Source organism: Struthio camelus, chromosome 3 (assembly GCF_040807025.1).
Source record: "Struthio camelus isolate bStrCam1 chromosome 3, bStrCam1.hap1, whole genome shotgun sequence".
Classification (NCBI taxonomy): Eukaryota; Metazoa; Chordata; class Aves; order Struthioniformes; family Struthionidae; genus Struthio; species Struthio camelus.
Window position 1 is genome coordinate 113,087,326 of NC_090944.1, and position 23,850 is coordinate 113,111,175.

General features: G+C 41.8%; 1 protein-coding gene across 2 annotated transcripts in view; it reads left to right on the forward strand.

Annotated features, from left to right (window-relative positions):
- Nucleotides 1-20,165: 20,165 nt before the first annotated feature.
- Nucleotides 20,166-23,850, forward strand: part of SYT14 (synaptotagmin 14) — a 79,365-nt gene continuing 75,680 nt past the window's right edge. Inside the window, exon 1 of one of the 2 annotated variants that reach the window (XM_068939738.1) lies at nt 20,166-20,277. In XM_068939738.1, the coding sequence (XP_068795839.1) occupies nt 20,265-20,277 (13 nt within the window). In that variant the 5' untranslated portion in view covers nt 20,166-20,264. The remainder of the gene's footprint in view (nt 20,278-23,850) is intronic. The other variant, XM_068939736.1, reaches the window with a different exon arrangement.

The window sequence follows — 23,850 nt, forward strand, 5'->3', positions numbered from 1 at the left end:
ACAAAAGATGTATATGAAACATATGGATGATGTACTGTTCTGAAAGATGCTGCGACCAGAAGTGCTGAGTCACTAGATGCTGACTCAAAGATGAATTTGTATATACAATTATATAGTTTTGGTTTTGTTCCAAATAACGGTGGAATTAATTTAAATAGCTGCTCCTTCTAGATGCAAGAATAAAAACATTCAAAAATGTCTTCAGCCTATAGCCTTTCTTTGGCATTGACAAATACTCATTTTTTTCCAGTTAGAAAAATAAAACTTCCCAGGTCTTTAATTTGTGCAATAAAAAAGCTATTTTTGAAGCTCTCATTATGCAGGAAAGAATTTCACTTCCTCTCAGAATTTGCTACTGACTTCAGCTCAAAGAAGAACAGCTTGATGGTCCCGTGACCTACAGCCACAGAAGGCCTGCAAAGGTAAAACTTTATGCTCCCAGGCGTTTGTCAGCTGTGTGCAGGTCTAGAGTCCTTGAATAATTTAGAGATGTTTTCAGTTACTCTCATTGCAAATGACCCTGAACAGCAAAAGAGCTGTGTCCCTGGATGTATCCACATTCATTTCTCCTCTGCTAGGAGGAGGGATAGCTCAGGACTTCCTTTGAGGGTTTATGCTCAGCTTTGGCTGTGGTAGCAGTACCGGGGGCTTGTTACAGTATATCAGAGTAGATACACCGACGTCTAGAGGAAGCCTTCTCTGAGGCTGTAGTGCATTTATTGCAGTAACCCTGTTTTCTTTTGGGAAATGTGCTTGAATAAAGGTGGTAGGTCAGGCCCTCCCATCATAGGTGTGCTTTGAGTTTCCACCGCTGTGTAATACTTCAGCTCTTTCATTTTCTATTTATTTGATGTATTTAATTATTCATGTGGTATTAATCCATTCTGTGACAACTAAGTTGAATAAAAAATGTTAAAACCTAAGCATTATGGTTTTTGGTGTTACGGGGAATGAAGTGAGGGGTATTTAATCAGGATAAATAATACCAAAATTGATACACTATACGTACTTTTCCAAGGTGTACTTATTTTCTTAGTACCAATATCTTAAATGCAGCCCTAATCAATAGTATAAGTTTAGCATCTGCAAATATGGAACCACTTCCATAAAGGATTTTAGAGATTTTACTTTAGACCTGTGCATGTGAGCTTGAGTCAAGTGTTGTGCTGGAGCCAAACTGATGTTTGAACTTGTAGAGCGTCATTGAAGAAGATAGATAGATCAAAGCTTGAGGGATTGACATTGTCTAAAATGAAATTTTAATTCAGTCATACATTGCAGTTATAACATTTCATGTCAGAAGCCTCAAATTAAGTATATAGCAATAAAATCCATTAATAAATCTGTATCAGTCAAAAAGTTGGCTATGGTTTATTTCTCATCATGATAAGGAGTTTTAAAATTGATGAATGTCTTGTTGATTTTCAAAAAGCCAGGACTGCCAGCACAAGAATTGCGTTAATGAATTACCTAGACAGTACCTGCAACTTTCTGTGTTATAAATGTTTGAAAGGTAGGCTTTCAACGCCAAGGTTAATTGATTTCCAAAGCATGGATTTCAACTTCAGTTAGTATCTAAACGTGACTTAACAAAACTCCACGTATATGGGGATTAGAGCAATAGAAGTCTCTGGAAATTGGTACACATTTCCAGGATGCTAGAAATACTGAAAACTGTTAACATTTGAAGAGATCAGCCCCCCCAAATATCTATACTTAAAGACTATTGTAAGATATGTTTGTTTCTTCCTCTCCGTAAAGCATTTACTAGAGATCTTTTTAGCTTGGGACAGCTCTGTCATGACTGTTACCACCACTGACACGCTGGCACTCGGTGCCGAAACCAGCAGAGCGAAAGGCAGAACAGTAACAGCCCATGGCATGTGCTGGAGCACAGCTGCCCGTTAATGAATCCACACAAATAAACCCCTTCAGCAACACTATGAAATGCCTAGGTGTGTTTACTGTCACGGGGAGGGAAGCTCCAGCACAAGCGCACATGTAAAGAAATAGGAAACTAACAATCTGACTTCCTTACACATTCTTCCAAAGGGTAAATCAACAGGTCACCGGAGACAGCATCTCCTGAATATCTTACCGGCAACAATTCACTAACAGATTAGTTGCCTCTGTGTTACGATGATGTGACTTGGATTAGAAACTGTAGGAGGAGACGAAAAGGAAAAAGTTACCAGGAAAGAGAAAAATTCATTTTAGAGTGGCATGGTGAAAATCTTTCGTTTATGAAGCCTTATCTAATGCATAAATACGATATGATGTAGTTCTGGAGAAACGCAGTCTCTGCTTTCTGTTCTGTGTTTTAGACTTCATCGACTATGTTGTGTTTGTAGACAATACATAATTCGCAGGATGTAATAAAGACTTGATACATTTCTAGCACACTGTGACGAGATTTGGTGCCTGCACCTGTTGTTTGAAGCCCCACGGAAGATGGGAATTGCATTTTCAAGTATCATTGCTACATACCAGGGGAAGATTCACTCAGAGCAGCACCTAGAAGGGAGTGCGTTCGGAAGAGACCTGCGTCTGAGTACATAAAACAATGCCATCTGCTCAAGTGAAAGATTGATATTTAATCCAATACAAAGCTTTTATCTTAAAAAAATATTTTAATTGCAATCATCCCAGTACCTGTGAATGGTAAGAAGCCTATAAAGATCATGTTGAGCAATGTTGCCTGTATCACAAAATAGCTTAAATCTGGGACAGTGTTTCCACAAGTAATGTAAAAGAAACCTTTTAGTAACACAGTAAATGAAGGTCAGATTCAGGTATGAATAACTATATTATTCCGGGGAACTGTAATGATACTTTCAGCTATTTGGTGCCATTTAATTACAAGAAGGGCTATGTAGAATAACATAACTGAGCACAACTTTTTTAACAAAAAAAGATTGAACTTAGGAGGGTTTCTGTAGGCACCCTATAACTATGCTCTTCACAATAGACTTGCACTTAGGTTAGGAAGGCACTGTCTCTCCTGGAACACAAGAAAGCATTGGTATTTTTGGAGATTCTCGTTCTATATGCAAAAACACCTGTCATCTTATGGTGATTTAGCAGCTGCATTTGCTATTCTACCTATCTAATTCTGATCGCATCTCTGGCCTGTGTTTTCCAGCAGGCAGCAGCTCCTTTCTCCACTGCCATGACCAATGACGCTACAGAAAACATGAAGAGAGGAAAACAGAGGAGCAAATGGGAGCAGGATGGCAAGTGGGCACCTGGGCAGGCCCCGGGCGAAGGGACTCGCTCTGACCCCGACGCCGTCCCCGCGCACCCGTTGGGCGCTGCAGCCCTCCGCTCCTTCTTGTCTGCAGCCGCTGGCTGCAGCCTCTGCCTCGTGCCAAGGATTTCCGCGCGGTGTTGTGAATGTGTAAGCGTAAGGCAGGAAGGAAGAAGCCCCAGGAAGGAAGGGTGTCGGCAGGAAAGTGATTGTGCATCAAAGACAAGTAGGTTGGGGGAGAGGGGTGGATTTTTTTCGTGTCCCCAAAACAGTTTTGAGTGGCTTTGGAGGTGGGGACAGGGTATCTGTCCTGTTAGGGAATTAGAGGAAGAGATTCCTGAAAAGGAATTCTACCATACCTGGAGAACTGGCGCTTTAAAACGTTGATTTAAATATTGCACGACTCACTTGTGGTGTACGGATACCTTTCTAACATCACGTTATAAACCCTGTTATCTCTTGCCGTAGAGTGGTAATCAGAAGCTCCTTATGCAAGTCATTTTACAAATGTTACATGTTTTCTTAGGCCTGTAGCCCTTGAGCACTCTTGTGCTCTATGGAAAGTTTTCCATTAGGAAAATATTTACAATCTTAATTCTAATATAATTAAGTACTTTGCCTGGGAATTTTCATGGTCACTAATTGGGTTAATACTGATCATTAGAACACAAACATAATTAATGTCCCATAGTATTAAAATTAATCACACATTTAAAGCTAAATTAAGTCAACAGTGAGAATGAACAGTGCCTACATTTCTGATCACCCTGCGTCAGCGTTTCCCAAAGAAAACCTCCACCTAAATAATGCAGATGGATTGTCTGTGTGTTTCAATAACCATCAATTTGTAATGCACCAATTAGAGGGTAAAGAAGACGCAGCGCTGACATTCTGCAAGATGCTGGGGGATCACTTCATCTCTCCTGAGGTGCAGAGGGAATTTGTTTTCACTTGTATGCTTTTGGTTCTTCTTTGCTGAGCAGAAGGAAGTAAGGGATCCCGACGAGCGAACCCCGCTTCGTTGTGCTCAGCAGAAGAGGTCCTCTGTGTCTGCTGGTGTCCTCGGGCCATTCAGGCAGGAGTGGGGAGATAACACTTCCAGAGAGCACCTTGCGCACCTGGAGTGTGCTGCTGCCTGGGCAGCCCTCCCTGCAGGGTCACTCTGGAGTTTCCATAACAAGACAGCAATGAGAAAATTGGTGTCCTCTCCCGCAGACTCGCAAACTGCCTGCTCCCCAGGCCTCGCTGCAGAGTTTGGATCTTGGGTTATTTTTACTAGCGGTGTCAGATGGATATGTCCAGTGGTGCAGCTGGGCAAAGAGGACCAGCAAACCTGAATAGTGTTGAACTCTAGAAAAACCTGAATAGCGTTGAACTGCCCTCCTCCAAGAGGGAGCCAGGAAACTACAGGCCTGTCAGCCTCACCTCCATCCCTGGAAAGGTGATGGAACAGCTCCTCCTGGAGGTCCTCACTAAGCACCTGGAGGACAAGAAGGTGATCAGGAGTAGTCAGCATGGATTCACCAAAGGGAAATCGTGCTTGACCAATCTGATAGCCTTCTATGATGGAACGACTGGCTGGGTAGATGAGGGGAGAGCAGTGGATGTTGTCTACCTGGACTTCAGCAAGGCTTTTGACACTGTCTCCCATCACATCCTCCTAGGCAAGCTCAGGAAGTGTGGGTTAGACTGGACAGTGAGGTGGACTGAGAACTGGCTGGATGGCCGAGCTCAGAGGGTTGTGGTGAATGGCGCAGAGTCCAGTTGGAGGCCTGTGGCTAGTGGTGCCCCCCAGGGGTCAGTCCTGGGTCCAGTCTTGTTCAATGTATTCATCAATGACCTGGAGGAAGGGACAGAGTGCACCCTCAGCAAGTTTGCGGATGATACTAAACTGGGGGGAGAGGCTGACACACCAGAAGACTGTGCTGCCATTGAGAGGGACCTGGACAGGCTGGAGAGGTGGGCGGAGAGAAACCTCCTGAAGTTCCACAAAGGCAAGTGCAAGGTCCTGCACCTAGGCAGGAATAATCCCATGCACCAGGACAGGCTGGGGGTTGACCTGCTGGAAAGCAGCTCTGCAGAGAAGGACCTGGGCGTGCTGGTGGACAACAAGTTAAACATGAGCCAGCAATGTGCCCTTGTGGCCAGGAAGGCCAATGGTCTCCTGGGGTGCATTAGGCAGAGTGTTGCCAGCAGGTCGAGGGAGGTGATCCTGCCCCTCTCCTCAGCCCTGGTGAGGCCTCACCTGGAGTCCTGTGTCCAGTTCTGGGCTCCCCAGTACAAGAGAGACATGGCGCTACTGGAGAGAGTCCAGCGGAGGGCTACCAAGATGATTAGAGGGCTGGAGCACCTCTCCTCTGAAGAAAGACTGCAAGAGCTGGGCCTGTTCAGCCTGGAGAAGAGAAGATTGAGAGGGGATCTCATCAACGTGTACAAGTATCTGAAGGGGGAGTGTCAAGAGGATGAGGCCAGCCTCTTCTCCGTGGTGCCCAGCAACAGGACAAGAGGCAACGGGCACAAACTGAACCACAGGAAGTTCTGTCTGAACCTGAGGAAAAACTTCTTTCCTGTGAGGGTGACAGAGCATTGGAACAGGTTGCCCAGAGAGGTGGTGGAGTCTCCTTCCCTGGAGATATTCAAAACCCGTCTGGATGTGATCCTGGGCAATATGCTCTAGGTGACCCTGCTTGAGCAGGGAGGTTGGACTAGATGATCTCCAGAGCTCCCTTCCAACCTCAACCATTCTGTGATTCTGTGATCTTTCTGTTCCCTTAGCTTCACAGGACTGGGACAAGAGGCAAGAACTCAAAATCCGTAGCTTCCTCAGGACTTCGCTGGTAGGAACTGGCATGAGAAAAGCTTTAGGCAACCTTCTTTGCGCATAAACCTCATCATGTCGTTCTTTTCATTGGAGGTGGTGAATTAGCTCACTGGACTTAATGGGAAGTGTAATTAGGGTGAACCTGAACTCAGATAATCAATAAACTATTAAACAGCTATTAGCATGTCCCATCTTTTCCTATTGGAGAAATGCAAATATATATATCGTCACATCAATTCAAGCGAACGCTTACTGGACGCTGATCACGGTTACTGCAGTTCTCTGCTCAAAATCTCATAAAAACTCTCTCCACTGATTTCCATGACAAGAGCCCCAGAGGCCTGAGAGTTTTGTTTTTTTTTTTCTCCCATTATAAACTGCAGCCTTTGTGATAACATCTGTTAACAGGAGTAGAAATATATGTATTTCTATATATATATTTCTAATATATATTTCTGCCAATAGAAATATGTATTAGAAATGAAGACATATGCATTCCGCATTTGCAAAATAGATTCACCTTCAGTGATGTAAAATGGAATATATCCAGAATTAAAACTCTATATACTTTTTCATATTATAATGATCCCTTCATGCTCCTTTTCAAGATTCAAAATTATAAGGAGCTTTGAACGAACAAGATATTTTGGCCTACTTTCTAAAAGCGCCCCACTCTCTGAAAAATATGCAATATTAGAAGGAACTGAAGCGAAATGTAGCAGTAGATAAACCTTTTGCGAATGGACTCCCCTTTCTAAGTACTGGGAAACTATATATTTGTGAACTTTCTCTTCCCAAGCCATAAAACGGTCCCAGAATAGCAGTTTCCTTCTGCTTGCCAGGCCTTGAAATTTACTCTATAAAGCTACATCATAGATGGTTCAAAGGAAAGCAATATGTTAGGACACTATATTGTTTCATGTATATACATAAATTACCTCCAACAAGAACTGAGTATCAGGTAAATATAACCCATAATCTTTTTCCTTTTGGAGTTAAAAATATGCCAGTTTTAGAAATTTTGTAAAATATTGATGCAAAGATAAAATTCAGGAGATAGATCGATCTAATCCATGACAATATTAACATGAAGCAGCCCTTGATTTTGAGAGCACTGTCACAATGTATTGAGAGTGTGGTTTGATTTGTCTTTTTAAAATCACATTTCTTTGGATGTAGATTAAATTTCTTTTCTCAGTATTTATTCTTGTGCCACCTGTTTCTAAAACAGAAACTGGAGAGACTGTGATAAAAGAATCAAGAAGTTATTTAATTTCCCTGCAGCTTCTGTTATTGCGTTCGTGTCCTTTGTTGAACCGCGATTCTGCGACTCCTCACAGCCAGACTCCGCGGCGAGCAGAAGTGGATACTTCTGTGCCTACTATGGCAACTGTACCTTCAAGGGCAGTGGAAAAACTCTGACATCTCGAAGTTGTGTCATAGCAAATACACTGATTATTTCTCTTCATTCATATTAATAGACTGTGTTCCTGGAGTTTAATTCTGTCCACTGTCCCAAGCAAAACGGAGTGCATTTAGCAGAGGTATACTCTGTTAGTCATAAAGCGCCCACGACCTTTCCCAGAAAGGGAAAATTGCCGAAAATTAATGTAAGCCCCCTCCCAGGGATGCAACGGCAGCCTTTCACATGCAATAGCTCCTGCAGCAGCTTTGCTTCCTGAGAGGGGTTTTGCCAGGGGAATGACACTGGCATGGATTCATCAGCCGTCCGCCTACGCTTGCCTCCTACAGGCTCTTTTGCGCTGTCACCATGGCTCAGTGCAGGAGCACAGCATCACAGGCCAGGCCTGGGCAGGCGCTGCTGAGGAGGCTTCCCAAGAGCTGGTCTCCGGCTGTCCCCAGGCAGCAGAACCTGTTTCTTTGGGCAGAACATAAGCCTTCTGGGATAATGCTTTTGAGAGCTTGAAAGTCAGATCCTTTGAAATTTTTTGCTTTATGATCTTAATTTATGCACACATGAAAGTGAAGCATGTTTTTTTTTCCTTTCTCTCCTTATCTCTGTCCTAGCCAAAACATCCAAAAATGTCAATCTTTTCCTACAATTTTTTAGAATTGTTTTTAAAAATGAGAAAATAAGATAAACCAAGAACACTATAAACTGTTTTGAAACAAGCCATAAGATTTATTTTTTCTTTCCTCTATCAGATGTATAAGGCATATCTGTTTTGATATATCTGTCTAAAAACCGTTGACTTGTCTAGCATCACATGAGTAGTGTGTGCTAGTGCTGATGCTAAAATGCAGTTCTCTGATGCCTAAGTCCAGTTCTTTAACAAGAAAGATATTATTTCTCTTCCTACAGCTCCTTGTTTCTCATGCAGCAGCTCTTACAGTTTCTAAAACAGAGGATATGAGTTTTACAGAGAAGTTAATGAAATAGCACTGATTCTGATTGAAGAGCTCTGTCTAGTTTGTGTTCTGAATCAGGGACGGCTCCAGTGAAAGCAAACATGTACCAGGGAAATAAGGAGTCATTTCCCATGTGTTTCAGTGTCTTTGTTTTTTTCGGGATAGTTTGGGCACATGGGATGAAACGTGCTGACACCTCAGGAGCAAACTCCCAGATTCTGCAGCATCTGTGGAAACAGTAATTTCCTGTGGCTTCCACAGGGGACAGCAAAAGATGTGTTTGATTTAGATTTGTCCTTTGACTTGTTATAAACCTCTGTGCTGAGCCAGAAAAGTGGTAGAGGCTCTGCATCAGGGGAAAGGTAAGAGTTAATAGGTTAACGTTACTGAAACAATCTTTTCCCCGAAGCACACTCTCACAAATAACAAAAAAAGTTTGTCTAAACTTTCCAGAATGTTAGTCTTAAAGCTGAGAGCAGAGGTGGGAAGTGTTGGGCAGACGTTTCAAACTTGCCAACTCTATAAGCAATTGAAAATAAGATGTAATGGGAAAAGTTGGGCAACTATAGTAATAAAGTGCTAAAAGGACCACCGCATTAGAGTTATTACTGAAAAAGACATATGGTCATTCTTAGACAGTGATGAGAAATGTTTACTTATTTCCTTTCCAGAAGCAGAAACTTTTTAAAATGTTTGGTGCATAACCTGCATGTTATGGCTCTGTGTATTTTTTTTTATACATTGATGCATTTATCACTGGAGTCACTCAGGACTGTTCTCTGCCTACTGAACATCAGCACGATTTCATTTACTTTCTGTTCTTTCACGTACTGCTGGCTTACTGCTGGACTTGATGGAGTGGACTTGATGTCTGACCATTAACTCTGAAGATAAGTGACATTCATTTAGCTGATTGGACAGGGCTGATATGGATGTAATATGCTGGCATGAAGCAAATGTAGACTATATTTTGGGGCAAAACTTTTGAGTGAGGCTTGTACAGTGTGGATCTTGTTTTGCGTAAAGATGTGTTATCTCTACCCTCTTTGGCCTTAGTTATATTACACGGACACATAATTCTGCTAAATTTCCCCAGTACAAATAATACCTGCAAACAAGGTATAGAGTAATAGCATAATAAATGCTAATTCACTCCAAGAGGTTCAACTGTTGAAACTGTAAATCTCTCCCTCTCGAAATAAATGAAAGTATTTTTCTGGATAAACAGGATGCTTTATCCACAGATTACAGCTGAAGTATCGGTCTCTAAGCTGTGTCCAAAGGTAGCTAGCTATCAATTCAAAGTAACTGAATCAGATTGCTCACGGTCATACAGCAAGTTAGTGGCAGTAGTGGGAATACCAAGACTCCAATCTTGTGCTCAGATCACAATCGTCTTGTTTATATGGCTCTATTTTCTGAAAGGTTTTTTTTTTTTTAATCTGATACTTGTAAATTAAGTTGCTAGATGTAACCACAAAGGTATTTCTCTCCGATTCTGGCTCACAACCAAGCACATTTTTATTTTTGCAATAGGACAGCCTGTTCTTCTCATTCCAACGAGAAGTTAATTGTGAGTGGCAGGAGGATATGTCGTGATTTCATTTTGCCTGGTTGTCCTCTACCGTATTAGTAGCACAAAAAGCAATTAGTTCCATAATCCTTGTTTGGTGCCACTCCATTGACTTCAGTGTGCTGTAATTTTAGTATGCTGGTAAAACTAAGCAGGATAGTTCTACAAAGCTGGTCACCAATGGGAATAGATAATCCCAATGGGCATTGCTAAAACTGAAGAAGGATGAAGAGAAAAAAATCAGTGTTTATGCTTCCATAGAAATGTGAGATTTGGAAAAACAGTGCATTTGTTATGTTTAGTTTCTTTGTCAAAAAATTCTTTGTGGTCTGTCCGTGTTAAGGTTTTAATCATCCCATTAACTGGATACTACGGAAAGTGCATAAAACAAGAAATATATTGCCTGTTCCCTGAGTACCTAAGCAATAACTGCAGCTGAATCTATTTAGATGGGATATTAAACAGGCAATAGATTCTAATCACTAATCTAGCCGTAGACTAGCGATTAAGACAGGAAAAGCATACATTGGTTAACAGCATGCTCTTTATTGATTGAAAGCATGTGTGAGTGAGTGGCCTGTGAATCATCTAAAGTGTTTTTATCATGCACCCTAGCTACAAACTATTTTTTTCATCAAATGACAATATTTTGTAGTTGATCATCCATCATGTTGTCAGAGCGTAAGCTCGAGGCTCTGTTTGTTGTGCTATAACGGTAACAAAAAGGTTCCACTTTAATGTTGGCTGTCTAGACTTAGGTAGATTTGCCTTAACTGTAAGAATTGTTGTCTCTCTATACCGAGGAAAAGATCTAGCAGTAGTACTCGTTTGGGTGGACATAATGAATGCACTGGTCTGCTAGATGCACTATGCTGGGTTTCTATTTTTTTCTAATAGCAGTGTTAACACACAGCTGAGTGACAGTGTTTTCTTGCAACATCAAGCCCCACAGGCTATCTACTCTTAGAATTTGTCTATTAATTCATTTAATGTAAATTCATGACCTCCTTTAAGTTCATTAATTCAGCTTGTATATTAATTCACAGTTCATGAAATGTGAATCTTTTCAACTGATTTTTAATAGCAATATGAATAGGCACCTGTTTCAATTTCAAACCATTTTTTTAGGCTACTGATGTGTAATGGTAAAACCAATGCACTTTTCATAAAAAAATATTAAACCAGTGGAACTCAGCCACCGGAGAAGCACTACCTAAGGTGAAAATAAATTCCCTAATCAAAGCAACATTTCCATAGAGAGAATGGTCAAAGACAAATTGTTTTATGACGATGTCTTCTTCTAGGTTATGAATTGACTGGTATCAGTGTCATTGTGTTATCCATATCCTGAGTGGCACAGACAAATCTGTCCTGGGTCCCTGTACCCAGCATAATTCTGCAACCTGTTTCCAGCTGGCTTTTCCCCCTTAACTACCTCTTTGTACCCAAAGGCAAGCAGTTTGTTGCCCAATGGCAAACAACATATACCAATAAATGCCACAAATACACATTCTGATGCCTGGTCTTATTTTATTCAGCAGTGTACTTACAGCATCTATGTCACCGTTATTTATCTGTAAAATAAAAGAAATTGTGTTTCCCTACCTTGCAATAGTATTGTGAAGATAGTAAACTATAGAATACGGCAGATATAATATAAAATTAGTGTAAATTATGTGACATTTTCTCCTGCAGTTGCTACTGATATTTAAGGTTCAATTTATATTTGAGATATACCTATTCACATAATTTTCCCATTTGATTTAATTTCTTATTGACATTTTTAATCTGGACAACATGGTTCAACATTTCTCAAATAATTTGCCACATAATTCTTTCCTAGTGGTTTTTTTTTATTATTTAATAAAGTTAAGTCTTCCCAGACACAAAACCCTAGATAGTCAATGTTGTCTTTCAGGATGGCCATCATTTCTGCTTCTTTTTTTGCAACTAATGAAAAAGGTACGGAAATGCTGATGAAAACAACTCCTCCTGCATATAGTTTAGGATATACACAACTGAATTTATGTAGATGGCCTAGTCATTTACTATTTTAATGACAGTAAATGCTAACTATGAGATAAAAAAATGAAACAATTATACAGTACTAAGAAATTAATAAAATTTGACAGTAATCAAAAAGCTTCATAGTATGTCTACAGTTACTGCAAGTTGAAGCCGCTCTTAATGAGATTTTAACCAAAGGATCTTGATTTCTCTTGGACTAAAATATTCTATTATGCTACAAATGATTAATCAGGTAAGTATCTCATTAAATAATTTAAAGAGGAAGGGCCAGATTCTTCCCTAAATCACAGTGATACAGTTCCAGTGGAGTACTTTTCTCTTTTGGAGAGTCAGACAATCTGCAGTTGGAAGAATATCAAAGCTGAGGCTTGGGAAAGGGTTCAAATGAAATGCAAAGCCAAAGAATGACCTTCCAAAGACAGCAAACGCGTGTAGAGGAGAAGGAGCGAAACACAAAGATGATAACCAGCAACAAGGACCAATGACTTTGGGAGGGCTGGCAAAGGAAACGGTGGTAGGGAATGCAGCTTTCACTTGGACCACCTCTCGAAATGAAAACAAAAATTCTGGGAGCCAACAAGGACTGCCAGGGCAGAGCACTTGTGCAGATTGAAATCAGTAGTGGAGAGATTCCAGCTAGGGGTAACACGTAGCTGGAAAGAATGAAAAAGAAGCTTAGTGCTGGTAAGGGACAAAGAAGGTGAAAAGTTAGAAAGCACCATTTTAGACAGCTCTTGCTTCGTAGTTTTATCAAATATGGTGACAAAGTATCAGCACAGTAACTAGTTTTTAGGATCATTTTTTAGGTTTCATAGTGGAGCTTTGAATATTTTTCCCATTTCCCTTGAATTTTCCATTACATTTTCACCAGAGGCACTTGTTTATTTGCCTCTCTCAGAAAAGATGTGAATACTAGATGGACACTTAATAAATCTGAAAATTAATCATCTTTTTCTTCAGTATGTCTATTTCAGGCTTTTTAAAGAGCAGAGAAGTAAAAATGCAGCTTTTTGTGAAAGCCATTTAGATTGCTAATGTAAATTTAGGCCAGATTCAAACTCATATCAAGCAGAAATACGAATTTTAAAGCTATAAAGCTAACGCCTGACAGTAGTCCTCATCCTATGTTTTACATGCACTACAAACACACCTCATCCGTTCCCCTACTAAATCAATCCCACTTTAGTACCATCACAATACAGCCCTGGCAGTTCTGCTTCATGCCAGCATCCCTGGGGGGGGATCATGTTTACTTGTCTGCTGCGCAAGGGTTGGACTTACTTCCCTACAGGCAGCATCTCCAGTTAAACACACGTTTGCAATATCAGGCTTCGTTGTTATTGTAATGGGGTATCAGTAGGATCAAAGGACAACTCAGGCTGGAAGGGACCTCAGGAGGTCTCTGGTTAAACCATCTGTGCAAACCAGGCTCAGCTGTGAGGCCAGACCTGGTTGCTCAGGGCTTTATCCAGGTGGGTCTTGAAAACCTCCAAGGACATAGACTGCACAGCTGCTCTGGACAACCTGCTCCACTGCATGACTGCCTTCCTAGGCAAAAAGTCTTCTGTTATAGCCAGCTGAAGGCCCTAGCCCAACAGCATCGCGGTCCTAAGCATCAATATCCTGAGACTAGAATATATGTTGCTTTGTTTCTTCTAATGGGAAAAGCTGGGAAAGGAGGAGAGCACAGGCTGGTTAACTGGCTTTTTCACAGCGTGTTTTACATACCTCACTTGCAAACTAGCCTGCAGATCAGTTTGTTACTGAGTTTTTTGAAAAACGCAGTTGTCGTTATGGTCTCTGTGAAGTTCCCCACGGATGAGTTTTCACATTTCAGAAAGCACTATGGTAGTTTCTGCCTAATAGGAAAACTGGCAGTTGTGGCAATTTTCAAAATCACATGTTTAAGCTAGTAAATATCAAATGCTTGCAATGAGCTATTTCAGTAACTTTTTATTAATTACCTTAGAAGATGTCGGTAAGGCCTGAGTACTTCATACAGATAATAATTTAATTTCATGACCTAAAGCCCTTCTGCAGAATTCTTAATTTTACTGTAATTCTATGAAGAAATAATATTTAAAATAACCAAGTTTGCACTTCCAATTTGCTTATTATTTCATGGAAGGAATTATTTTAATCGGCTATGAAAATGTTAATCATAAAATGTACTTAAATAGGATCCCATATTTAACAGTGATTTTTAACAACTCTGCAGGTTGCGTACATTTTCAGCAAAAAATGTTTCTTTAAATTCAGTAGTGTCATTAATGCATCAATAGAGTATTTGTGGTGCCGTCAGAATGAATGACATATTCCGGTAGCTATTTTAAAAGTTAGAACAGAACATATGTTCAGAAATCATATTAAGAACAGCTTTGCTAAGTCCAGAAATCAAAGTAGATCATATTTTGCCATATAGCTTTGAATTATTCTAAATAAGTCAAGGGCAAACTAAAGCTTTTGTCAGTAAAAGAAGCATCGGTTTAGATGGATGTAGCCTTTTGAACTCCTGCTACTTTTTAAATAATTTTTGCAATACTGCTCCTAAGGACTAAGTCCAACAGCAGTGAAAAGTACTGACTACTCCACAGGTTTGAGCTGTGCAGCAGCGTGCACAAAATAAGTCATTGCATGGAGAAAGTAATTAAATGTCGGTGATGTGCTCTGTGCAAGTGTTCCTACAGGAACGGTTAAGAGGAATGGTACTTTCGAGAGGGACCATAAGAGGGCTGGCTGCCGCCACAGCATTTATCTGGTTGCTAAGGGGACAGTGCGTTAAGCACTTTCTTTTGTTAGTAGATAGATAGATACTGCCAGGCTCGTCTGCAGGGACCAGCTTCTCCTCCTCTGCATGCAGAGCAGCTGCACAGAAGTAGCTGGCGCGGGGTCGCAGAGCGGGCGGCTCGGAGCCGCATGGGTTACAGGTGGGAGGGAGAGGGAGGGAAAGGCAAGGCAGCAGCCGAGAGGGCACGAAAAGCAGCCAGGGAGCGATGAGGAGCTAATGCCAAGGGAGCCTTGTCATGGCAACGGGAGCGACTTAGACAAGGTTGGCCAAGAAGGGTAACTGTGGGCAGGTCTGGCCAAGACTTGTCACCAACACAGGACTTGCACACTTGCTGTAAATAGCTAATCCTAAAAATGCTTTGGAACGGTGTTAGCTTTTCCTTGTCTTTGGGAGGACAGCTAACCCTCTGCACTGCCACGACAGGCTTTGAGCAGACCCCTTGTACGAGCCACCTGCGCCATCGGGAGGTAAATCTCTCCCACTCTCACATTTCCAGCACCATTTGGTGAACCTTCACCTTCGGGAACACCCTGATGGAAAAACCTTTGTACCATTGAAAGCACTCAGATGAAAAATTTTTAACTTTGCCTCTGCGTGTGCTATAACGTTAGGGCTTGATACAGCTCAGCCTTCATTCAAACTGTTTGTAGCCTTTCCTTTCATCTCAGGTCATAAGAACAAGGTTATTTTGTGCTGGCGTGAACCACAGTGGTAGGCTCTGTTAGCATCCAAAATCTTGTTCAGTCTAAAAATAGCCATCCGTGAGGAGCTGGATCATATCTTCACATCCTCTTTTAATGTTCTAAATACGAATAATAGAAATTGAATATGTATTTGTTCCATGATATTGCCTTTGTGGCTTTTGATGAAGAAAATTTATTCTATAAAAAAACAGATATATCTTTCTGAATGGCTGAGCATTCGTACTCTCTGTCTGTCCATCGCTATTGTATGCTACAGTTTGTCTAATTGGAAGGCCATAGAATTATTCTGTTCTGTAAGAAAGTACTGTAATTTCAATCCACTTGCGTGGTGAGAGATTCGTAGGTGATACCTGTCTTTGAAAAAGCAAGTATTTTTATTAAATTGTATATGTTATTTTGAAAGTATGGCTGAATGGCTCATTTTTTGTATTTTATTGGCATTGCATAGGTTGTTTGTTGTCTTTCAGATTTTTAGTCTGATTTCCCAAGCGAATGAGGCGTATGTGAACACACTCTATTTGTCAAATGCTTCTCCCCTACCCTCAGCTTTGAAATGTTTGATTGGTTTCGTTAAGATCCCAGAGATACTTAGGGGCCTCTTTCTAGTTTCATGGACACTGACTGCTGTGTAGAGGGGAGAGAATGAAATTAGTGCCCCCATTGAGGAAAAGGCCAGGAAAATTCACCAACTATGAGAATTCGTCATTTATACTTTTTGCTCAGCGGCATCTGACTGGCCAATCCTCACACATATTTTGACTGTCCGAGCAGCATATCAATAGCTCTGGAATAATTGCAACATGTGCTATTATCTGTGGAGATATAACAGCGGATGTGGTGGGGGCAAACTATGGTTACCCCATAGAGGAGGGTGAAGAACTGAGCCTACAGTTGACCCGTTGCCTTAGTTCTGCTCCTCATGGAGCAACTGGTATGGCCACATGGATTTTGGATTAGTTTGGCACTGGATGATAGGGACTTCTTCTTTGGAACTGCACTTGACAGTCCCAACTGTAACTTAATGCTGATTTTGTTTTGGAACACTGCAAGGTAACACAGTGGAATAACATTTACTTCAGTAACTTGAGCAGGCTGAGTTTTTTGAGTGCACCAGTAAGTGTTATAATCCATCACTGAAGTTTGCATGTGACTCGTGTGGCTAATTGGACATCAGCTAAAATATTAGGCACCAAAAATTTATGTTTTAATTTATGTTTTCAGTTCATATTTCTGTAGCATATGAAATGCCCATAAATTAACCACAGTGAAACTGAGCACACATCTTCCTGCCTTAGCTCATAGGAAATTGTTAACCGTACCCTAGCTGGAAATCTGACCTTGTGGAGTACAGAATTTGGCAGAAGGAAGGTGCTGCTGGAGATATTCTTTTCCAGTTCCTCAATCATTTATTCATGAACGTGATGTTACACACTGAGTGGTATTCAGCCAAATTGTTTGCTTCAAGAGTCAGGTTATGACTCCTACCCAGGAACTGCGGAATAGAGGGTATCTGGGTAGATCCCTCTGACCAGATGTAGCTGTGCAGTTTGTGTCAGAGGGCCCAGACTGTCTTTCCTAGCTTTCAAAAGCTATGAGAAGCAAAGACTAAGAGTCATAGAGTATTCACTTAGTGCCAACAACCTAATGATGCAAACCTGAATATTAAGAGTTCAGGTATTTAAAGTCCTAATAAAGAACACTTTGTGTGAGAAACTAATCTGGATGGACATAAGTTTCCTATCTGATTGGCAGCCTTCACAAAATTGCTGCCAAAAATTCTTAGGGAAAGATGTAAACCGGTATCCCAAATCAGTTAGGGCATGGCACTACATCATAATTCTTAGTCATCTCTTTGTCTGCTGAAGCAATAAGATCTTTGGGAGATATCTTTTGAAGATATCTCAGAGGTCATGTTTTAACTTTGCATTCTGGGTTAGAGCTTTTCTGTTTGTTTGTTTTGATACTGCTCCATCAGATTTTTCTTTTACCTTCCTATAAATAACCCGCAAGGGTAGAATACCCTAGAACTGCACATCACGTTACTTCTTAATGGTACTTTTGTAAGGGCAAAGCTTCTGGTTGAAAGCAGCCTTTCAGTTTTGTGGGAGTTCTGATCTGTTCTTTCAAAATCTGTTTTCATTTCAGATTGGAACACAACTGGACAAATTGAACACACACACACACACACACACACACGCGCGCGCGCGCGCTCGCGCACACACACACACACATACTTGCAAACACATTGGAATATCTCAGTAAGTGAAATTTCAATAAAACATTGAGTTTTCTAACTGAAATATTTTATTTTTATAAAATCAAGATGGTTCATTTACATTTCAACATTACATTTATGTAAACATAATATGAAAGTAAAACATAATATGAAGTAAAAAAGGCTAGAAATGAAAAGTTTTTCTGAGATGAAAGGCCTTACATATGTTCCTAATCTTTTCCTCCCAATGGTATTTCATTGAAACCATTATTTCTCTGCAGAGTACCTACATCTGAATGAAATGGCAATATTCCACTGGAAAATCTACATTCAGCTGTTTCAAGCTTTCTTCTACTGTTTATTTAATTGTGAACCCATTTTGTTCATGTCATGACAATTATAGATAGCCTATCTGCCTGGCAGCTTAATTAGCAGATTTTTAATCTAGGACTTCAGCCTTTCTGGTTACTGGCAGCCTGTATTTTGTAACTCCTTCAGTCATTCTTTTCGTTCATATACACTATGGTTTTCATATAGTCTGTTTTCATTAAGCATAGACTCTTGCAGTCTTTATTTAATCAGATCTGCTTCATAGTAAGATGATTATGACTAAGGTGGAGGAGAAAATGAAAATAGGTTTGGTGTGGATCATGCCTTAAACGTGCAAAGTATCGTTTTATAATAAGGATCAGATAATTTAGAGACAATCATGAGATAAACTCCCCCAAAAGTACTTGCCAGTTTTGAGAAAAAGTAGTGCAGAGTTCTACTCAGAAAAGGCAAATATTTATAAATAACACACACGTGCATACAATAAAGGTATATAAACAACGGCATTGAGATAAGTTAAACAAGAGATTTGGTCTTAAGATGTAATTGTGTCATATTTACTGTACTTATTTCATATCATCTGGCTATACTTGTTTTCCCGGTAACCCGAGACCTTCATGACTTTTAATGTATTTATTCTCCTATGGGCTTTATGCCATAATTTCCAGTAGCTTTCAATTTTAATCACTGAAGTGGCTTCACATCAATGCAGTGGGAGAAGTTTCTCCAGCAAAGGTACTTTGCTGAAAACTTTAGGGCTTACCGGATAAAATATATTGTGTATGTGTCAGTTAGTTGTTATTACTGAGGTAAACTAGCTATCAGTAAATTTGTTCACAGATCAGGTGATAAAGTCTTCCCTTTGGCAGGAAACTACTGATAACCTGGAAATTATTCGTATGCTGGACCGATTTGTCAGAGTTGCTTAGTTACAGAATGTTAAGGTTAGAAGCTAAAGCTACCACAAATGAGAATATGCCAGAATTACGGTAACTTAACGCACTACTGGATCTTGGTTCGTTCTCAGACACCGTCTGTGTTGTGCACCAAGTCAGCCAAGAGGTACTATGGAGGAAAAAACTCCACAATCCTGTGGTGGCACCGCACAAGGCATTATGTGCACAGCGGAGCACGTGAAGACTGCATCGGTAATTTTCATTGTGACATTTCCTATTTTTCAGCTGCTTTCCTTAGCCAAAGTAACATGTTTTCTGCAGCTTTACTGATGTATATAGGCTTTCCATGCATTCATATATATATGTGCATACAGAACCTCTGCACTCTTGTCTGCAGTTGCTGTGTATAAAGTTATGCAGATGTTTATGGCACATGTCTGATTCATACAAAAAGCTAATAGTTTTCTTTTCTGTTTCCAATCTTTCCAAAAAAAGAAAAAAAAAAAAGGAAAGTGGTCAGTCAGACTTTCCATTTAGGAATATCACCTTTTTCTTATAAAACTTGGAACACGTGCAAAACTTCCAGGATGATCAGCTGTTGATGGCAAGGGAACAACACTTCAAAATCTTGCCTGTCCTGAATGCGAAAAAAAAAAAGCCATCATCGGAGGGGAAGGGAATCAAGCTTTTCCTCCTAATTACCTTACTAACTTTTAAGGAAGGAGGGGATATGATGTTTATATCCCTCGCCCCACAAAACTTCATGGAAAATCTCCAACCAACCCCGGCGGGTCGGCCCCCAATCTTTGTCCGACCGCCTCCACGGGGCGACCGGCGCCCAGACCTCGAGAGACGGCGCGGTGCCCAAGGCGAGCCGGGAGCCGCCGGGCGGGGCGGGGCCGCTGGGCCCCGGCCCCTGCGGGCGGGCAGGAGGCAGGCAGGGAGGGAGGCGGGAGCGCGCGTGAGGTGGCGAAGCCCTTCGGTTAAACGACCACCGAAGCCCTTCGGTTAAACGGCCGCCGTTCGAATTCGGCGGCGCGCGCGCAGGGGAGCAGCGGCGGCGGCGGCGGCGGCGGCGGCGGCGGCGGCGGCGGCGGCGGCGGCGGCGGCGGCGGCGGCGGGGAGGAGTCACGCGCCCTGGCACGCTCCGTCCCCCCGCCCCTCGCCGCCGCCGCCGCCGCCCCCACCTCCGCCGCCCGTCCCCGCGCGGCGCTGCTGTCTCGCAGCCTCGGCGCCCGGCAGCGCCTCTCCTGCGTGCGCTCCACTTGGTACGGCCCACCCCGGGGGGGATCATGGCGATTGATGGTAAGTAGGCCAATAACGGGCTCCTCTCGCCCCGAATGACTCCCCTCCCCCAGCCCCCTCCTCTCCCCTCCCCCGGGCACGGGGAGGGGGCCGGCGGCGGAGGAGGGCTCCCGCCGGGCCTCGGGGTGGGGGCGCAGCGCAGGCGAGCGGCGTGGCCGGCCGGCCGTGCCCGGGGCCGGGCTGAGGGGGGTCTGCGGGGGTCGCCTCCTCCCCCTCATCCTCGGCAGCCCGCCGGGGGCTGCAGCGGGACTTGCTGCCTCCCCCGCGCCGGGCGGGCGCGGAGGGGTTGTTGCGCGAGCCGCGGGGAGGTGGTGGTGGTGTCCCCTCCTCTCGGGTACGTGTGTGTGTGAGTGTCTGTTTGCCTGGCAGGCTCGGAGGAGGTAAATAATCCCTGGCAGGGTGGCTGACATCCTTCCTTTTCCCTCCTCCTCCTCCTCCTCGCCGCCTGCCCCAGGGATGCCAGGCGTGTGCCTTTAGGTGCTGCAGAGGAGACGGCGGTTCGGTAGTGGCGAAACGCTTCCTTGCTGTGTTGTGAACCGCCCTTGCTCTGGCTGGGAGGTGCAGGTGGATGGTCCGGGAGCCCGGTGCCTCCCTCAGCGGGCGCTGGGCAGCTGGGGCTGCAGCAAGGCGGCTTCCCCCGAGGCCCGGACTGGAGTTGGGGCTGTGCGAACAGGCAGGTGCTTCTGCCTGCTGGATGCGCTGGGGAGACCGACCCGGCACAATCTACCCTGAGATGAGTTTCTAGGGACTGTTGTTGTTTTCCAGACCTTCTGAATGAGAGGATGCCTCAAAATCCGGAATGTGATTGTAAATGTTAGGTGCTGAAACGTGCATGGCGTTCTCCTTCCTCCTTAGAGAGACTTTGCCCGTTGTTTTAAAACTAATCGTCCCTGAGGTCTATGAAAACTAATTCCTTAGTCGAGGGACATTCCCTTCTCTCTCCTGAGAGCTAACAGGCTGTGTATAAGCTTGTGTCCTCAGTTCGTTCTGCTCATCGCTTTTTTTTTTCCTCTTTTAAAGGAGTAAGGTATAGTAGACACTTGTTGGGTTTATTTGGAGAGGATCATCTTAGAAGGCAGGGCTTCTAAGCTTTGTTTTGAAACCATCCTTCTAGACTCAGAAAGTGATTTTACAGGTTGTTTAAAAATTCCTTAAAAAAAACCCCCACCAAACTTAAATTTCTAGCAGAAGAAGGATTAAAGGTATGCTGCTTCCTCAAACTTAGTTTTTTCTTCCTGAAAGCATGTCTTTTTATAACCAAAAGAATCCAGGGAAACAGTGAAGAGATCAACTGTTCTTGTTTATTTTGCATGTGGGATGTTTTTGTGCTGTCAGTTTCCGTGGATTAGTAAATCAGGCCTCTGTAAGGAGAAGTGGCGCTTCGCAAGCGAAGTTGCATGTTCACCCTGTCTTGGAAGCTATGCATACCAGGAATCTAAGTTGGACAGCTTTAAATTGGCCAGGTTCTTTTCTGCTGGAAAGCCATCTCAATATTATAAAGAAGGGAGCAAAACATTCTGCTGGGTCTGCACTTTTTATGTAACTCAAGCTCAGAAAGACAATTGTCAGTCCGTCATAATCTGTCAGTATTTTCAGGCTGCATTTTTCCAGAAATCCGTGAGAATTTGTAATAGATCTGAAAATATTTATAAAGATTTAAAATTTGTGTCTAATATTTGTAGAGGATTCAGGCTATTACCTCTTAAAGACTAAAACAGGTACCCCTGGATGAATTAAGCAATCTAGCCTCTCAAAAGAATGAGACACTTCTCACTAGGGCCAGGGCAGACTTTCAGAATAGCCAGATTCTCCTGTAGGCACGTAATTAAATTGCCAAAATGGGAGTTCAGCTCTCCTGAGAGTGTGGTCCATAGATTAGAGTTAAAGGTGAGGCAGGATATGAAAATCCAATCACGAAACTGATCTGCTATGTTTTGATTTAGTTCTCTTCCTGAAGACAGGAGGTGAAATTAATTTTTCTGCTGTAATAGGAATGTAGCAACCTCTTTTTTTTTTTTTTTCTTCAAATGAGTATCTGATTACTACAGATATGTTAATAGGTATTATAATCTCTATACCTCATCTTGGTGTTCTCCTCCTGTTCGTGTAATAGTATCTTCCTTGACTGTACTGTTTAGCAGTACTGCTTCCTGGTCAGCAATGTTTTAAAATGTGACTTTGATTTGAGTGACTACTGACTGCCTACTGTAAGGATCAAACTGCAGGACTTTAATCTACAAGTGTCAGAATACAGAATTTACACTGTGTCCAAGTAAATATTTGTATGATTTAATAACGTAATCGGAGAAAATACTTTGCTCTGTTTTAAAGACTGCAGTAGTAAAAGTTTTCAGGTTTTTTTTTTTTTTTTGGTAAAGCCATAGGAAATGAGCAAGATTGAAAACTTATAACTGAAGAATAAATATGAAGTAGTTCAAACTCCTTGTAGAAGAATATGTATATTATATTTGAAGAGTGCGCAAAATTAAAACAGCTCTCATTAAAATAGAATATGCTAGCTGCAAAGAATTAAGTGCTTTTGGCTGTTTGTTAAAAATTGTACGTACCATTTCCAGCGTCAGTATGTTAGCATACCAGTTTACATCAGTTTTAATGCTAACAACTGATTTTTTTTTTTTTTTAAGTGAAGTCTTTTGTATCGAGTTATAAAGAACCAAGAAAGTGAAGTTCATTTTGGTAAATGACAGTAGTTAGTTACTTCTGTATTATGGTTACTGACAGACGTTTAAAAAATGAGTATTCTTCATGTGACCAAGTTCAAAGCCACAATTTTACTGATTGCAGCAATAGTTCTTTTTTTTTTCCCCCTAGAAAGTCAGTATCATATTAAAACTTAAAACAAAAAAAAATCTGGTATATAGTTTGCATAGTTCAGGCAGTCTCAAATTTCCTAGGAAACAGCTGAGGGCAACCCAAATGAAAAAGGATTGAAGAATTATAATTTAAAACTCTTATATGTGGTATCTTTATGCTGCTTTTCCCTTTTTTGAGCAATAGCAAAACTTGGGCACCTCTCAAGAACTTTGAATTGAGATCCAGGTGAAGAGCTAGTTATGGAAATCATGCTGTATGTAGGAGGGAAAAGAAGTGTAAATGTCCCAGTATGCGTTATAATGTATGAGGATATCCACTTCTGTCGTCTTGAATCCACTTTTGCCAGGTTTTTGGACTACACTTGAACACGCTGTAACATGGTATAGACTATACAAAACTGTACATCCCTAAAGGAGGGGAATGTGTTTAGCGACTAACTTTTTCAGGCTAAGTTAATTCTTCTTGAATTCAAACTCTTCCAGGTTTCCATTGTGAGGAGCGTTAAAAATTGTGAAGTAGCATTAAAGAGAATAATAAGTAGTACAGATACCAGTTTTGCAACTTGAAAACTGACCAAATTTCTTATTTGGTAGAGCAGTGGATACTGGATCTAGTAGCTAAAAAGAAAGAACTTCAGTGTAATGCTATCTTTTAATAAGTTATTTCTTGAGTAATGGGATTAATGAACGTGATTTCCCATATTTTGTCCTGATGATACCACTGCTGTAGTACTTTACC